A 16,449-nucleotide genomic window follows, 5' to 3' on the forward strand; every position below is an offset into this window, starting at 1 on the left:
GGGTATAGGGTCCCCTGGGATTGGGGGCGTCTTGCTCTTTGGGTATAAGGTCTCCTGAGATTGGGGGCGTCTTGCTCTTTGGGTATAGGGTCTCCTGGGATTGGGTCCCTCTTGCTCTTTGGGTATAGGGTCTCCTGGGATTGGGTCCATCTTGCTCTTTGGGTATAGGGTCCCCTGGGATTGGGGGCGTCTTGCTCTTTGGGTATAGGGTCCCCTGGGATTGGGGGCATCTTGCTCTTTGGGTATAGGGTCTCCTGGGATTGGGGGCGTCTTGCTCTTTGGGTATAGGGTCTCCTGGGATTGGGGGCGTCTTGCTCTTTGGGTATAAGGTCTCCTGAGATTGGGGGCGTCTTGCTCTTTGGGTATAGGGTCTCCTGGGATTGGGTCCCTCTTGCTCTTTGGGTATAGGGTCTCCTGGGATTGGGTCCCTCTTGCTCTTTGGGTATAGGGTCTCCTGGGATTGGGCCCGTCTTGCTCTTTCGGTATAGGGTCTCCTGGGATTGGGTCCCTCTTGATCTTTGGGTATAGGGTCTCCTGTGATTGGGTTCGTCTTGATCTTTGGGTATATAGGGTCTCCTGGAATTGGGTTCCTCTTGATCTTTGGGTATAGGGTCTCCTGGGATTGGGTCCCTCTTGATCTTTTGGTATAGGGTCTCCTGGGATTCGGTCCGTCTTGATCTTTGGGTATAGGGTCTCCTGGGATTGGGGGCGTCTTGCTCTTTGGGTATAGGGTCTCCTGGGATTGGCTCTCTCTTGCTTTTTGGGTATAGGGTCTCCTGGGATTGGGCCCGTCTTGCTCTATGGGTATAGGGTCCCCTGGCATTGGGTCCCTCTTGATCTTTGGGTATAGGATCTCCTGAGATTGGGGGCGTCTTGCTCTTTGGGTATAGGGTCTCCTGGGATTGGGCTCGTCTTGCTCTTTCGGTATAGGGTCTCCTGGGATTGGGTCCGTCTTGATCTTTGGGTATACGGTCTCCTGGGATTGGGTCTCTTCTTGATCTTTGGGTATAGGGTCTCCTGGGATTGGGTCCAGCTTGATCTTTGGGTATAGGGTCTCCTGGGATTGGGTTCTTCTTGATCTTTGGGTATAGGGTCTCCTGGGATTGGGTCCCTTCTTGATCTTTGGGTATAGGGTCTCCTGGGATTGGGTCCCTCTTGATCTTTGGGTATAGGGTCTCTTGGGATTGGGTCCCTCTTGATCTTTGGGTATAGGGTCTCCTGGGATTGGGCCCCTCTTGATCTTTGGGTATAGGGTCTCCTGGGATTGGGTCCCTCTTGATCTTTGGTATAGGGTCTCCTGGGATTGGGTCCCTCTTGATCTTTGGGTATAGGGTCTACTGGGATTGGGTCCCTCTTGATCTTTGGCTATAGGGTCTCCTGGGATTGGGTCCCTTTTGATCTTTGGGTATAGGGTCTCCTGGGATTGGGTCCCTCTTGATCTTTGGGTATAGGGTCTCCTGGGATTGGGTCCCTCTTGATCTTTGGGTATAGGGTTTCCTGGGATTGGGTCCCTCTTGATCTTTGGGTATAGAGTCTCCTGGGATTGGGTCCCTCTTGATCTTTGGGTATAGGGTCTCCTGGGATTGGGTCCCTTTTGATCTTTGGGTATAGGGTCTCCTGGGATTGGGGTCCCTTTTGATCTTTGGGTATAGGGTCTCCTGGGATTGGGTCCGTCTTGATCTTTGGGTATAGGGTCTCCTGGGATTGGGTCCCTTTTGATCTTTGGGTATAGGGTCTCCTGGGATTAAGTCCCTCTTGATCTTTGGGTATAGGGTCTCCTTGGGAATGGGTCCCTCTTGATCTTTGGGTATAGGGTCTCCTGGGATTGGGTCCCTCTTGATCTTTGGGTATAGGGTCTCCTTGGGAATGGGTCCCTCTTGATCTTTGGGTATATGGTCTCCTGGGATTGGGTCCCTCTTGATCTTTGGGTATAGGGTCTCCTGGGATTGGGTCCCTCTTGATCTTTGGGTATAGGGTCTCCTGGGATTGGATCCCTCTTGATCTTTGGGTATAGGGTCTCCTGGGATTGGGTCCCTCTTGATCTTTGGGTATAGGGTCTCCTGGGATTGGGTCCCTCTTGATCTTTGGGTATAGGGTCTCCTGGGATTGGGTCCCTCTTGATCTTTGGTATAGGGTCTCCTGGGATTGGGTCCCTTTTGATCTTTGGGTATAGGGTCTCCTGGGATTGGGTCCCTCTTGATCTTTGGGTATAGGGTCTCCTGGGATTGGGTCCCTTCTTGTTTTTTGGGTATAGGGTCTCCTGGGATTGGGTCCAGCTTGATCTTTGGGTATAGGGTCTCCTGGGATTGGGTTCCTCTTGATATTTGGGTATAGGGTCTCTTGGGATTGGGTCCCTTCTTGATCTTTGGGTATAGGGTCTCCTGGGATTGGGTCCCTCTTGATCTTTGGGTATAGGGTCTCCTGGCATTGGGCCCCTCTTGATCTTTGGGTATAGGGTCTCCTGGGATTAGATCCCTCTTGATCTTTGGGTATAGGGTCTCCTGGGATTGGGTCCCTCTTGATCTTTGGGTATAGGGTCTCCTGGGATTGGGTCCCTCTTGATCTTTGGGTATAGGGTCTCCTGGGATTGGGTCCCTTTTGATCTTTGGGTATAGGGTCTCCTGGGATTGGGTTCCTCTTGATCTTTGGGTATAGGGTCTCCTGGGATTGGGTCCCTCTTGATCTTTGGGTATAGGGTCTCCTGGGATTGGGTCCCTTTTGATCTTTGGGTATAGGGTCTCCTGGGATTGGGTCCCTTTTGATCTTTGGGTATAGGGTCTCCTGGGATTGGGTCCGTCTTGATCTTTGGGTATAGGGTCTCCTGGGATTGGGTCCCTTTTGATCTTTGGGTATAGGGTCTCCTGGGATTGGGTCCCTCTTGATCTTTGGGTATAGGGTCTCCTTGGGAATGGGTCCCTCTTGATCTTTGGGTATAGGGTCTCCTGGGATTGGGTCCCTCTTGATCTTTGGGTATAGGGTCTCCTTGGGAATGGGTCCCTCTTGATCTTTGGGTATAGGGTCTCCTGGGATTGGGTCCCTCTTGATCTTTGGGTATAGGGTCTCCTGGGATTGGGTCCCTCTTGATCTTTGGTATAGGGTCTCCTGGGATTGGGTCCCTTTTGATCTTTGGGTATAGGGTCTCCTGGGATTGGGTCCCTCTTGATCTTTGGGTATAGGGTCTCCTGGGATTGGGTCCCTTCTTGTTTTTTGGGTATAGGGTCTCCTGGGATTGGGTCCAGCTTGATCTTTGGGTATAGGGTCTCCTGGGATTGGTTCCTCTTGATATTTGGGTATAGGGTCTCTTGGGATTGGGTCCCTTCTTGATCTTTGGGTATAGGGTCTCCTGGGATTGGGTCCCTCTTGATCTTTGGGTATAGGGTCTCCTGGCATTGGGCCCCTCTTGATCTTTGGGTATAGGGTCTCCTGGGATTAGGGTCCCTCTTGATCTTTGGGTATAGGGTCTCCTGGGATTGGGTCACTCTTGATCTTTGGGTATAGGGTCTCCTGGGATTGGGTCCCTCTTGATCTTTGGGTATAGGGTCTCCTGGGATTGGGTCCCTTTTGATCTTTGGGTATAGGGTCTCCTGGGATTGGGTTCCTCTTGATCTTTGGGTATAGGGTCTCCTGGGATTGGGTCCCTCTTGATCTTTGGGTATAGGGTCTCCTGGGATTGGGTCCCTTTTGATCTTTGGGTATAGGGTCTCCTGGGATTGGGTCCCTTTTGATCTTTGGGTATAGGGTCTCCTGGGATTGGGTCCGTCTTGATCTTTGGGTATAGGGTCTCCTGGGATTGGGTCCCTTTTGATCTTTGGGTATAGGGTCTCCTGGGATTGGGTCCCTCTTGATCTTTGGGTATAGGGTCTCCTTGGAATGGGTCCCTCTTGATCTTTGGGTATAGGGTCTCCTGGGATTGGGTCCCTTTTGATCTTTGGGTATAGGGTCTCCTGGGATTGGGTCCCTCTTGATCTTTGGGTATAGGGTCTCCTGGGATTAGGTCCCTCTTGATCTTTGGGTATAGGGTCTCCTGGGATTGGGTCCCTCTTGATCTTTGGGTATAGGGTCTCCTGGGATTGGGTCCCTCTTGATCTTTGGGTATAGGGTCTCCTAGGATTGGGTCCCTCTTGATCTTTGGGTATAGGGTCTCCTGGGATTGGGTCCCTTTTGATCTTTGGGTATAGGGTCTCCTGGGATTGGGTCCGTCTTGATCTTTGGGTATAGGGTCTCCTGGGATTGGGTCCCTCTTGATCTTTGGGTATAGGGTCTACTGGGATTGGGTCCCTCTTGATCTTTGGGTATAGGGTCTCCTTGGGAATGGGTCCCTCTTGATCTTTGGGTATAGGGTCTCCTGGGATTGGGTCCCTCTTGATCTTTGGGTATAGGGTCTCCTTGGGAATGGGTCCCTCTTGATCTTTGGGTATATGGTCTCCTGGGATTGGGTCCCTCTTGATCTTTGGGTATAGGGTCTCCTGGGATTGGGTCCCTCTTGATCTTTGGGTATAGGGTCTCCTGGGATTGGGTCCCTCTTGATCTTTGGGTATAGGGTCTCCTGGGATTGGGTCCCTCTTGATCTTTGGGTATAGGGTCTCCTGGGATTGGGTCCCTCTTGATCTTTGGGTATAGGGTCTCCTGGGATTGGGTCCCTCTTGATCTTTGGGTATAGGGTCTCCTGGGATTGGGTCCCTTTTGATCTTTGGGTATAGGGTCTCCTGGGATTGGGTCCCTCTTGATCTTTGGGTATAGGGTCTCCTGGTATTGGGTCCCTCTTGATCTTTGGTTATAGGGTCTCCTGGGATTGGGTCCCTCTTGATCTTTGGGTATAGGGTCTCCTGGGATTGGGTCCCTCTTGATCTTTGGGTATAGGGTCTCCTGGGATTGGGTCCCTCTTGATCTTTGGGTATAGGGTCTCCTGTTTGCACATATGATGGATTGTTTTCAATCATGTAAATAAAATAGTTTTTGATGGAGCTATCGGTCTATGTTTTTTGATGGAAGACAAAAGGGAGGAGACACTTGTGACGGGTAAGTGACGCGAGTGCTGCTCACAGATAGAAATCTGGATAAAATCATGGGCTGAATGGTGGTCAGCTCCACTTTAAGATTTTGGGTGTGGTAACAAGTTTCCTTTTAGTTTTAGAATAACCTATGAGCCTACCGCGTCCACGCCAGTTATGGAGTAGGCGTGCCCCTTTACGAGCCCCTGGGGGGTTTTGGCTTCTGTTTCAGCCGAACTTGTGATCTGTAAATATAAGAAATGTAAGACCATTAAAGGGGTCATCCAGACTCAGGCCTCGTTCACACTACGTGAGAACATTGGCTGTTTAACGTGTCAAACAACGGCCGATGTCTCAGAATCAGCCAGATGAACACCACTTTGTCTGAACTGGAATGCGGGCACATTAGGGTGTATATATGTTACATCCAATTAGCCATAGAGCACAATATAAAGTACAGCCATGAGGCGTACTTTACATTGTGAGCATAGGCTGTTCACTGAATAGCGGCCGCACAAAATGGACCTGTCATTTATTTTGTGCAGTTGCATAGAACCACGGCTGAGGTGTATACCACAGCCCATCCCAAACCAGCACCATTCCCAGCATCCCCCAGCACAGTGCCAGCCTATCCTCCAGCACCATTATCAGCATCCCCCAGCACAGTGCCAGCCTATCCTCCAGCACCATTCTCAGCATTCCCCAGCACAGTGCCAGCCTATCCCCCAGCACAGTGCCAGCCTATCCCCCAGCACAGTGCCAGCCTATCCTCCAGCACCATTATCAGCATTCCCCAGCACAGTGCCAGCCTGTCCTCCAGCACAGTGCCAGCCTATCCCCCAGCACAGTGCCAGCCTGTCCTCCAGCACAGTGCCAGCCTATCCCCCAGCACAGTGCCAGCCTGTCCCCCAGCACCATTCTTAGCATCCCCCAGCACAGTACCAGCCTGTCCTCCAGCACAGTGCCAGCCTATCCTCCAGCACCATTCCCAGCCTATCCACTAGCACAGTACAAGCCTATCCTCCAGCACAGTACAAGCCTATCCCCCAGCACAGTGCCAGCCTGTCCCCCAGCACCATTCTTAGCATCCCCCAGCACAGTACCAGCCTGTCCTCCAGCACAGTGCCAGCCTATCCTCCAGCACCTTTCCCAGCCTATCCACTAGCACAGTACAAGCCTATCCCCCAGCACAGTGCCAGCCTATCCCCCAGCACCATTCCCAGCCTATCCCCCAGCACAGTGCCAGCCTGTCCTCCAGCACCATTCCCAGCCTATCCCCCAGCACCATTCCCATCCTATCCTCCAGCACTATGTCATGGCATAGCAGGGAAGGTTTGTGAGAAAGTCCTTCCCTGTGATTGGCCACTGGAGTAAGGACTAACACTCATCTGTGAGTAGTAACGGCAAACTGCGGCGCTGGTGTCTGAGCTAGAGAGATGGCTGTGCCCCATGGACTCTGCCCAGTAATAACAGCACTGCCAGGGTGGAATCACCTGGTCACCACTATGAGGGGATAAGGTACCATAGAGGACTCCGCTTACATCGATAGAGCAGCCTAACATCGATCCTCTCTTCAGAGCTTTATCCATTATTTCAAAATAATTTTTGGGCGCATTTTTGTTTTCATAAACTTCGGCCACTCCGCCGGTGAAGTCCTCCATGGCTTCTATGGTGCTGCCGCCCTTCAGTGCTTCATAGCTGCCATTAAGCCTGAAACAGAAGACACCGCATCCGTCAGAGAAGGGCGGGAACCTGCACCACACTAACATTCCCATCATGCCAAAGCTTTCGCCAATAGCAGCGGCATGGTACACAGGGGGGTCCCTTGGGAGCCCTCTCTGTACCCCTTTGGCCAAAGTTTTTCAGCACAAAAAATAAAAAATTCAAATCAACTGGTGCCAGAAATTTGTAATTTACTTCTTTTAAAAAATCTCCAGTCTTCCAGTACTTATCAGCTGCTGTATATCCTGCAGGAAGTGGTGTATTCTCTCCAGTCTGACACAGTGCTCTCTGCTGCCACCTCTGTCCATGTCAGGAACTGTCCAGAGTAGGAGAGGTTTTCTATGGGGATTTGCTGCTGCTCTGGACAGTTCCTGACATGGACAGAGGTGGCAGCAGAGAGCACTGTGTCAGACTGGAGAGAACACACCACTTCCTGCAGGACTTACAGCAGCTGATAAGTATTGGAAGAGTGGAGATTTTTTTATAGAAGTAAATGACATATCTCTGGCACCAGTTGGTTTAAAAGAAAACAAATTAGCTGGGAACATGGCTGAAAAGACTGATGGAAATACGATGTGTGAACATAGCTTTACCAGCTGTTTCAGCCCAGAATCCTGGTACAATGCCCTGTGTGAGCCTGGCTCTATAAGAGGAATCCACCAGTCATTTCTTCACATTGAATATTGGAAAGTCTGAGATCCTCCAACAACTCACTTGGCGTAGGCCTTCTCCAATAACGCGCTCCAAAACTCATTGAGGTCCGCGGAATGGAGGAAGACAAGGCGGTTGCGGAAGGTCGGCAGCCGGTCATCAATCACAACGTCCACCCACTCGTTATGCTGCCAGAACTGGGAGAAAGGAGAGATTTTATGTTACTATATATTATAGGTCATTATATATTATATACCAGAGGTCATTATATATTATATACTAGAGGTCATTATATATTATATACTAGATGTCATTATATATTCTATACTAGAGGTCATTATATATTATATACTAGAGGTCATTATGTATTATATATTATATACTAGAGGTCATTATATATTATATACTAGAGGTCATTATATATTCTATACTAGAGGTCATTATATATTATATACTAGAGGTCATTATATATTATATACTAGAGGTCATTATATATTATATACTAGAGGTCATTATGTATTATATATTATATACTAGAGGTCATTATATATTATATACTAGAGGTCATTATATATTATATACTAGAGGTCATTGTATATTATATACTAGAGGTCATTATATATTATATACTAGAGGTCATTATATATTATATACTAGATGTCATTATATATTATATACTAGATGTCATTATATATTATATACTAGAGGTCATTATATATTATATACTAGATGTCATTATATATTATATACTAGAGGTCATTATATATTATATACTAGAGGTCATTATATATTATATACTAGAGGTCATTATATATTATATACCAGAGGTCATTATATATTATATACTAGAGGTCATTATATATTATATACTAGATGTCATTATATATTCTATACTAGAGGTCATTATATATTATATACTAGAGGTCATTATGTATTATATATTATATACTAGAGGTCATTATATATTATATACTAGAGGTCATTATATATTCTATACTAGAGGTCATTATATATTATATACTAGAGGTCATTATATATTATATACTAGAGGTCATTATATATTATATACTAGAGGTCATTATATATTCTATACTAGAGGTCATTATATATTATATACTAGAGGTCATTATGTATTATATATTATATACTAGAGGTCATTATATATTATATACTAGAGGTCATTATATATTATATACTAGAGGTCATTGTATATTATATACTAGAGGTCATTATATATTATATACTAGAGGTCATTATATATTATATACTAGATGTCATTATATATTCTATACTAGAGGTCATTATATATTATATACTAGAGGTCATTATGTATTATATATTATATACTAGAGGTCATTATGTATTATATATTATATACTAGAGGTCATTATATATTATATACTAGAGGTCATTGTATATTATATACTAGAGGTCATTATATATTATATACTAGAGGTCATTATATATTATATACTAGAGGTCATTATATATTATATACTAGATGTCATTATATATTATATACCAGAGGTCATTATATATTATATACCAGAGGTCATTATATATTATATACTAGAGGTCATTATATATTATATACTAGAGGTCATTATATATTATATACTAGAGGTCATTATATATTATATACTAGAGGTCATTATATATTATATACTAGAGGTCATTATATATTATATACTAGAGGTCATTATATATTATATACTAGATGTCATTATGTATTATATATTATATACTAGAGGTCATTATATATTATATACTAGAGGTCATTATATATTATATACTAGAGGTCATTGTATATTATATACTAGAGGTCATTATATATTATATACTAGAGGTCATTATATATTATATACTAGAGGTCATTATATATTCTATACTAGAGGTCATTATATATTATATACTAGAGGTCATTATGTATTATATATTATATACTAGAGGTCATTATATATTATATACTAGAGGTCATTATATATTATATACTAGAGGTCATTGTATATTATATACTAGAGGTCATTATATATTATATACTAGAGGTCATTATATATTATATACTAGATGTCATTATATATTCTATACTAGAGGTCATTATATATTATATACTAGATGTCATTATGTATTATATATTATATACTAGAGGTCATTATGTATTATATATTATATACTAGAGGTCATTATATATTATATACTAGAGGTCATTGTATATTATATACTAGAGGTCATTATATATTATATACTAGAGGTCATTATATATTATATACTAGAGGTCATTATATATTATATACTAGATGTCATTATGTATTATATATTATATACTAGAGGTCATTATATATTATATACTAGATGTCATTATATATTATATACTAGAGGTCATTATATATTCTATACTAGAGGTCATTATGTATTATATATTATATACTAGAGGTCATTATGTATTATATATTATATACTAGAGGTCATTATGTATTATATATTATATACTAGAGGTCATTATGTATTATATATTATATACTAGAGGTCATTATATATTATATACTAGAGGTCATTATATATTATATACTAGAGGTCATTATATATTATATACCAGAGGTCATTATATATTATATACTAGAGGTCATTATGTATTATATATTATATACTAGAGGTCATTATATATTATATACTAGATGTCATTATATATTATATACTAGAGGTCATTATATATTATATACTAGAGGTCATTATATATTATATACTAGATGTCATTATATATTCTATACTAGAGGTCATTATATATTATATACTAGATGTCATTATGTATTATATATTATATACTAGAGGTCATTATGTATTATATATTATATACTAGAGGTCATTATATATTATATACTAGAGGTCATTGTATATTATATACTAGAGGTCATTATATATTATATACTAGAGGTCATTATATATTATATACTAGAGGTCATTATATATTATATACTAGATGTCATTATGTATTATATATTATATACTAGAGGTCATTATATATTATATACTAGATGTCATTATATATTATATACTAGAGGTCATTATATATTCTATACTAGAGGTCATTATGTATTATATATTATATACTAGAGGTCATTATGTATTATATATTATAACTAGAAGGTCATTATATATTCTATACTAGAGGTCATTATATATTATATACCAGAGGTCATTATATATTATATACTAGAGGTCATTATATATTATATACCAGAGGTCATTATATATTATATACTAGAGGTCATTATGTATTATATATTATATACTAGAGGTCATTATATATTATATACTAGAGGTCATTATATATTATATACTAGAGTTCTATACTAGAGGTCATCATATATTATATACTAGAGGTCATTATATATTATATACCAGAGGTCATTATATATTATATACTAGAGGTCATTATGTATTATATATTATATACTAGAGGTCATTATATATTATATACTACATGTCATTATATATTATATACTAGAGGTCATTATATATTCTATACTAGAGGTCATTATATATTATATACTAGAGGTCATTATATATTATATACTAGAGGTCATTATATATTATATACTAGAGGTCATTATATATTACATACCAGAGGTCATTATATATTATATACTAGAGGTCATTATATATTATATACTAGAGGTCATTATATATTATATACTAGAGGTCATTATATATTATATACTAGAGGTCATTATGTATTATATATTATATACTAGAGGTCATTATATATTATATACTAGAGGTCATTATATATTCTATACTAGAGGTCATTATATATTATATACCAGAGGTCATTATATATTCTATACTAGAGGTCATTATATATTATATACTAGAGGTCATTATATATTATATACTAGAGGTCATTATATATTATATACCAGAGGTCATTATATATTATATACTAGAGGTCATTATGTATTATATATTATATACTAGAGGTCATTATATATTCTATACTAGAGGTCATTATATATTATATACCAGAGGTCATTATATATTATATACTAGAGGTCATTATGTATTATATATTCTATACTAGAGGTCATTATATATTATATACTAGAGGTCATTATATATTATATACTAGAGGTCATTATATATTATATACTAGAGGTCATTATATATTATATACTAGAGGTCATTATATATTATATACCAGAGGTCATTATATATTATATACTAGAGGTCATTATATATTATACACTAGAGGTCATTATATATTATATACTAGAGGTCATTATATATTTTATACTAGAGGTCATTATATATTATATACCAGAGGTCATTATATATTATATACTAGAGGTCATTATGTATTATATATTATATACTAGAGGTCATTATATATTCTATACTAGAGGTCATTATATATTATATACTAGAGGTCATTATATATTATATACTAGAGGTCATTATATATTATATACTAGATGTCATTATATATTACATACCAGAGGTCATTATATATTATATACTAGAGGTCATTATGTATTATATATAATATACTAGAGGTCATTATATATTCTATACTAGAGGTCATTATATATTCTATACTAGAGGTCATTATATATTATATACTAGAGGTCATTATATATTCTATACTAGAGGTCATTATATATTATATACTAGAGGTCATTATATATTATATACTAGATGTCATTATATATTATATACCAGAGGTCATTATATATTATATACTAGAGGTCATTATATATTATATACTAGAGGTCATTATGTATTATATATTATATACTAGAGGTCATTATATATTATATACTAGAGGTCATTATATATTCTATACTAGAGGTCATTATATATTATATACCAGAGGTCATTATATATTATATACTAGAGGTCATTATGTATTATATACTAGAGGTCATTATGTATTATATATTATATACTAGAGGTCATTATATATTCTATACTAGAGGTCATTATATATTATATACCAGAGGTCATTATATATTATATACTAGAGGTCATTATGTATTATATATTATATACTAGAGGTCATTATATATTATATACCAGAGGTCATTATATATTATATACTAGAGGTCATTATATATTATATACTAGAGGTCATTATATATTATATACTAGAGGTCATTATATATTCTATACTAGAGGTCATTATATATTATATACTAGAGGTCATTATATATTATATACTAGAGGTCATTATATATTCTATACTAGAGGTCATTATATATTATATACCAGAGGTCATTATATATTATATACTAGAGGTAATTATGTATTATATATTATATACTAGAGGTCATTATATATTATATACTAGAGGTCATTATATATTCTATACTAGAGGTCATTATATATTATATACCAGAGGTCATTATATATTATATACTAGAGGTCATTATGTATTATATATTATATACTAGAGGTCATTATATATTATATACTAGAGGTCATTATATATTCTATACTAGAGGTCATTATGTATTATATATTATATACTAGAGGTCATTATGTATTATATATTATATACTAGAGGTCATTTTATATTATATACTAGAGGTAATTATATATTATATACTAGAGGTCATTATATATTATATACCAGAGGTCATTATATATTATATACTAGAGGTCATTATATATTATATACTAGATGTCATTATATATTATATACTAGAGGTCATTATGTATTATATATTATATACTAGAGGTCATTATATATTCTATACTAGAGGTCATTATATATTCTATACTAGAGGTCATTATATATTATATACCAGAGGTCATTATATATTATATACCAGAGGTCATTATGTATTATATATTATATACTAGAGGTCATTATATATTATATACTAGAGGTCATTATATATTCTATACTAGAGGTCATTATATATTATATACTAGAGGTCATTATATATTATATACTAGAGGTCATTATATATTCTATACTAGAGGTCATTATATATTATATACCAGAGGTCATTATATATTATATACCAGAGGTCATTATATATTATATACCAAAGGTCATTATATATTATATACTAGAGGTCATTATATATTATATACTAGAGGTCATTATATATTCTATACTAGAGGTCATTATGTATTATATATTATATACTAGAGGTCATTATGTATTATATATTATATACTAGAGGTCATTATGTATTATATATTATATACTAGAGGTCATTATATATTCTATACTAGAGGTCATTATATATTATATACCAGAGGTCATTATATATTATATACTAGAGGTCATTATATATTATATACCAGAGGTCATTATATATTATATACTAGAGGTCATTATATATTATATACCAGAGGTCATTATATATTATATACTAGAGGTCATTATATATTCTATACTAGAGGTCATTATATATTCTATACTAGAGGTCATTATATATTATGTACTAGAGGTCATTATATATTCTATACTAGAGGTCATTATATATTCTATACTAGAGGTCATTATATATTATATACTAGAGGTCATTATGTATTATATATTATATACCAGAGGTATATAATATATAATGACCTCTAGTATATAATATATAATGACCTCTAGTATATAATATATAATGACCTCTAGTATATAATATATAATGACCTCTGGTATATAATATATAATGACATCTAGTATATAATATATAATGACCTCTAGTATATAATATATAATGACCTCTAGTATATAATATATAATACATAATGACCTCTAGTATATAATATATAATGACCTCTAGTATAGAATATATAATGACCTCTAGTATATAATATATAATGACCTCTAGTATATAATATATAATGACCTCTAGTATATAATATGTAATACATAATGACCTCTAGTATATAATATATAATGACCTCTGGTATAAATTATATAAAAACCTCTAGTATATAATATATAATGACCTCTAGTATATAATATATAATACATAATGACCTCTAGTATATAATATATAATGACCTCTGGTATATAATATATAATGACCTCTAGTATAGAATATATAATGACCTCTAGTATATAATATATAATGACCTCTAGTATATAATATATAATGACCTCTAGTATATAATATATAATGAATTCTGGTATATAATATATAATGACCTCTAGTATATAATATATAATGACCTCTGGTATATAATATATAATGACCTCTAGTATATAATATATAATGACCTCTAGTATATAATATATAATGACCTCTAGTATATAATATATAATTACCTCTAGTATATAATATATAATACATAATGACCTCTAGTATATAATATATAATGACCTCTGGTATATAATATATAATGACCTCTAGTATAGAATATATAATGACCTCTAGTATATAATATATAATGACCTCTAGTATATAATATATAATACATAATGACCTCTAGTATATAATATATAATGACCTCTGGTATATAATATATAATGACCTCTAGTATATAATATATAATGACCTCTAGTATATAATATATAATGACCTCTAGTATAGAATATATAATGACCTCTGGTATATAATATATAATGACCTCTAGTATAGAATATATAATGACCTCTAGTATATAATATATAATGACCTCTAGTATATAACTATATACTACAGGTATACAGGACCCCAAACTATACACTACAGGTTTACAGGAACCCAAAACTATACACTACAGGTATACAGGACCTCCACCAACTATATAATATAGGTATACAGCACCCCCACCAACTCTATACTACAGGTATACAGGACCCCAAAACTATACACTACAGGTATACAGGACCTCCATCAACTCTATACTACAGTTATACAGGACTCTCAAACTATGCACTACAGGTATACAGGACCCCCGAACTATATACTATAGGTATACAAGACCTCCACCAATCATACACTACAGGTATCCAGGACCCTCAAACTATAAACTACAGGTATACAAGACCTCCACCAACTATACATTACAGGTATACAGCACCAACTATATACTACAGGTCTACAGGATCCCCAAACTATACAGTACAGGTATACAGGACCTTCACCAACTGTACATTGCAGGTATACAGGACCTCCCTCAACTATTCACTACAGGTATACAGCCCCCCCAACTACACACTACAGGTATACAGGACCCCCCAACTATACACTATAGGTATACAGCCCCCCCAACTATGCACTACAGATATGCGAGACCCCTAAAAACTATACATTGTGGGTATACAGAACCCATCCAACTATGCACTACAGGTATACACTAATTCCACTGATTAACTCAGATGAAACAATACCTTTAGCTTGGCCACCTGGGCATCTTAAAAGAAATCTAATTAACACACTGACACTATGTACCCGGGCAGAGCCGGGTACATTTTTTAGTATATAATATATAATGACCTCTAGTTTATAATATATAATGACCTCTAGTATATAATATATAATGACATCTAGTATATAATATATAACGACCTCTAGTATATAATATATAATGACCTCTAGTATAGAATATATAATGATCTCTAGTATAGAATATATAATGACCTCTAGTATATAATATATAATACATAATGACCTCTAGTATATAATATATAATTACCTCTGTATATAATATATTATGACCTCTAGTATATAATATATAATGACCTCTAGTATATAATATATAATACATAATGACCTCTAGTATATAATATATAATGGCCTCTGGTATATAATATATAATGACATCTAGTATATAATATATAATGACCTCTAGTATATAATATATAATGACCTCTAGTATATAATATATAATGACCTCTAGTATAGAATATATAATGACCTCTAGTATATAATATATAATGACCTCTAGTATATAATATATAATACATAATGACCTCTAGTATATAATATATATTATATACTAGAGGTCATTATATATTCTATACTAGAGGTCATTATATATTATATACCAGAGGTCATTATATATTATATACTAGAGGTCATTATGTATTATATATTATATACTAGAGGTCATTATATATTATATACTAGAGGTCATTATATATTCTATACTAGAG

General features: G+C 36.1%; 1 protein-coding gene across 1 annotated transcript in view; it reads right to left on the bottom strand.

The window, feature by feature from the left end:
* The window catches only part of CAPN9 (calpain 9), a 135,656-nt gene that overhangs the window by 55,242 nt on the left and 63,965 nt on the right, over positions 1 to 16,449 (bottom strand). The window contains exons 4-6 of the mRNA XM_069955061.1: positions 7,428 to 7,561; positions 6,533 to 6,701; positions 5,153 to 5,236 (exon numbers count right to left, since the gene is read on the bottom strand). Of these exons, the coding sequence (XP_069811162.1) occupies positions 5,153 to 5,236; positions 6,533 to 6,701; positions 7,428 to 7,561 (387 nt within the window). The remainder of the gene's footprint in view (positions 1 to 5,152; positions 5,237 to 6,532; positions 6,702 to 7,427; positions 7,562 to 16,449) is intronic.

The sequence above is a fragment of the Dendropsophus ebraccatus genome, chromosome 15 (genome assembly GCF_027789765.1).
Source record: "Dendropsophus ebraccatus isolate aDenEbr1 chromosome 15, aDenEbr1.pat, whole genome shotgun sequence".
In the NCBI taxonomy this organism is placed as follows: Eukaryota; Metazoa; Chordata; class Amphibia; order Anura; family Hylidae; genus Dendropsophus; species Dendropsophus ebraccatus.